We start from the raw sequence: 2,445 nt of genomic DNA on the forward strand, positions 1-2,445 counted from the left end.
CATTTTGCAAGAGAACGCAAAAGCATTTGCTTATTTTTTTCCCACGCCACAAATTTTTTCCCCACCACCATGACCCTTTAGGGGTTCTGTACCACCTTGCCTTTTGATCTTCAGAATATTTAAACGGGTTATAAACATATTGGAGAAATTAATCATGCTGATAAATTCATAGATACACATCTGCTCTTGTGGAGTTATCAGTTTAGTCTTCCAAACACTTAACTAAAGGTGTACTCAACTGAGAACAAGAAATGCATTTAATTAATGACAAAAACATCGACTTACAACATAAACTTGGAATGGAAAAAAATAATAATAATTCTACATTTGAGTGTCGAATACTTAATAAAGTGGTCCCGTTATCTGTTTTACGCGAAAACAACTGGATAAAACCCATATATGGGTAAGGAAGCTTGACGATCATTGTAATGGCTGTGACGAAGGCAACAGGAAGTAGCCTGAACGATCCTACGCATCATGGGTTCTTCACAGAGCAGACCAGCCGGCGGATGTTCCTTATATGGGTATAAGAGAATGTGGAAGCTAACAATACCTACTGGAATGAAAGTGTCCATTTAACCTAGGCTAAAACAAAACTTCCTCCGCACTGTCATTGTGTTGTATTGTCAAGTAAGATAGCATCTCTCTATCTCTCTCTCTCTCACACACACATATATGTGTGTGTGTGTGTGTGTGTGCATATACAATATAAACAGAATATTATGTGATTATATCGACGTTAAATTTGCTATAGTTTTTAATTATTGTTTATAGTGTGTGTCAGTCATTAATAGTGTTGTGATAGTCGATTGATAATTAATTCAGCGCTTAATCATAAAAAAATTCCTGTGACATAATTATAAAGCGATACACCCGTTTTGACTTATTTCCTCAAGCAGAGAGTAGCAAGGTATGGGAGGGGCTCGACTGTCAGTCACTGGCGCATACGTCACCAAAACTATATAAACCCCGCCGTCCAGACACTGGGGTTTACCAGAGACTTGGGGTTTACTTCGGGGAATGGAACGACAGTGAAAGTAAACAGAGCTCCGATAAAATTCAGTAAACCGTGTTTGTAAAGTGAAATTAATTAAGTAACAACCAAGTTACAACAATGGACGTCACAACAGAGGCGAAGCAGATTATGATCCAGGCTCTTGGTAAAATGTACAGCTCGCGCACTCAGCGTGGTGGACTCCGGCTGCACCGGAGCCTGTTGCTGACGCTCGTTATGAAATCTGCCAGGGACATATACCACTCGTCTCGGCTGGCAAGCGAGAGCATGCGACAGTCTGACAGAACCAGTGTCACGGGGAACACATCACAAACAGAAGAGCCTATGGACACAACGATCTCTACGGTATCTGAAGTTCCTACTTATCAGTGCGCGACACAACCTACCGAGGACGGGCAAAGGTCCGGGCACGAGGGTGATCCACATCTGCACAGCCCTGCAGGAGTCACGGTGGACAAAGAGAACTGCAGCCCAACCGGACTGGACCGTCACTCTAGAAAGCGACGAAGCAAAACAGCCACAGAGCCTGACTTCCTACCATGCAAAAAAGCCAAACTGGAGTTTGTGGAGGTCAGAGGAATTCTTCAGACATCACAGAATAATTCCGCGAACTGTGGTAGAGAGCTGGACTTGTTGTCACTCGTGCCTATGCCAAGAACAATTGTCACATTTTGAAGGGACAGCACTAAATGGCTCAGTACAAGTATTGAGCAGTGCGGTCATGTGGACTTTGCATACCGCCGAGAGAAACGTGTATTGTCGCACGTAAATACCACAGTGTTCCTGTTGTGGTAGAAGGTCAACAGCACTTGACTTAAAGGAGTCCCAAATCAGTGGAGCAATGTCATGACAGCTGATTACTGATCAAAGAGCGGGCTGTTTTGGAAACGTGTGACTAATGGTTCGACTAATGTTCCTCTGATTCAGTGCATAACAACAACACGGTACACCTACCTACCTACGAGGAGTGTAAATGAGAAAACCTTCATGACATTAAAACGATTTCTATTTATTTATTTACCAATTATGCATTGTTGTTTTACTATGGTTGGTCCGAATAGACATGATATATTAAGATACAAAAAACAGACAGTATTTGACATGAATCTATCTACCTCACTTTGTACAATAAAAGATTCTCAAACATTATATTTTGTATGAAGACTCCTTTATCCGGTATATGTTCTAAGTCAGCTAGGGTTGAATGGAGGTATATCACGCTCTGTTGTGGAAAGTATTCGAGGTCATGTGACCGGGGATGGCGCGGGTAGGAGGTGTTTTCGCGGAAGGCAGGAAGCGGTGAGCGCATCAGGCCGGATGAACGCTGTCCTCTCACTCCCACTTCTTTTCAACTCCCAACCGGGCGCAGGATAAGCGGAACAAAAGAATAACAGCAGTAAAACGTTTAAGTCATTTACAGATGTTTAATG

General features: G+C 42.5%; 1 protein-coding gene across 1 annotated transcript; it reads left to right on the forward strand.

The window, feature by feature from the left end:
- The first annotated feature begins 975 nt into the window (after positions 1-975).
- Positions 976-2,164, forward strand: LOC127452056 (immediate early response gene 2 protein-like). Its single transcript, XM_051717212.1, has one exon. It carries the CDS (start codon positions 1,115-1,117, stop codon positions 1,688-1,690), a length of 576 nt encoding a protein of 191 aa, XP_051573172.1. The 5' UTR covers positions 976-1,114; the 3' UTR covers positions 1,691-2,164.
- The last annotated feature ends 281 nt before the right edge of the window (positions 2,165-2,445 follow it).

This window comes from Myxocyprinus asiaticus, chromosome 14 (genome assembly GCF_019703515.2).
Source record: "Myxocyprinus asiaticus isolate MX2 ecotype Aquarium Trade chromosome 14, UBuf_Myxa_2, whole genome shotgun sequence".
In the NCBI taxonomy this organism is placed as follows: Eukaryota; Metazoa; Chordata; class Actinopteri; order Cypriniformes; family Catostomidae; genus Myxocyprinus; species Myxocyprinus asiaticus.

Coding starts and splice junctions, on each gene's coding strand:
- LOC127452056 (XM_051717212.1), top strand. CDS start 1,115: ATGGACGTCACAACAGAGGCGAAGCAGATTATGATCCAGGCTCTTGGT.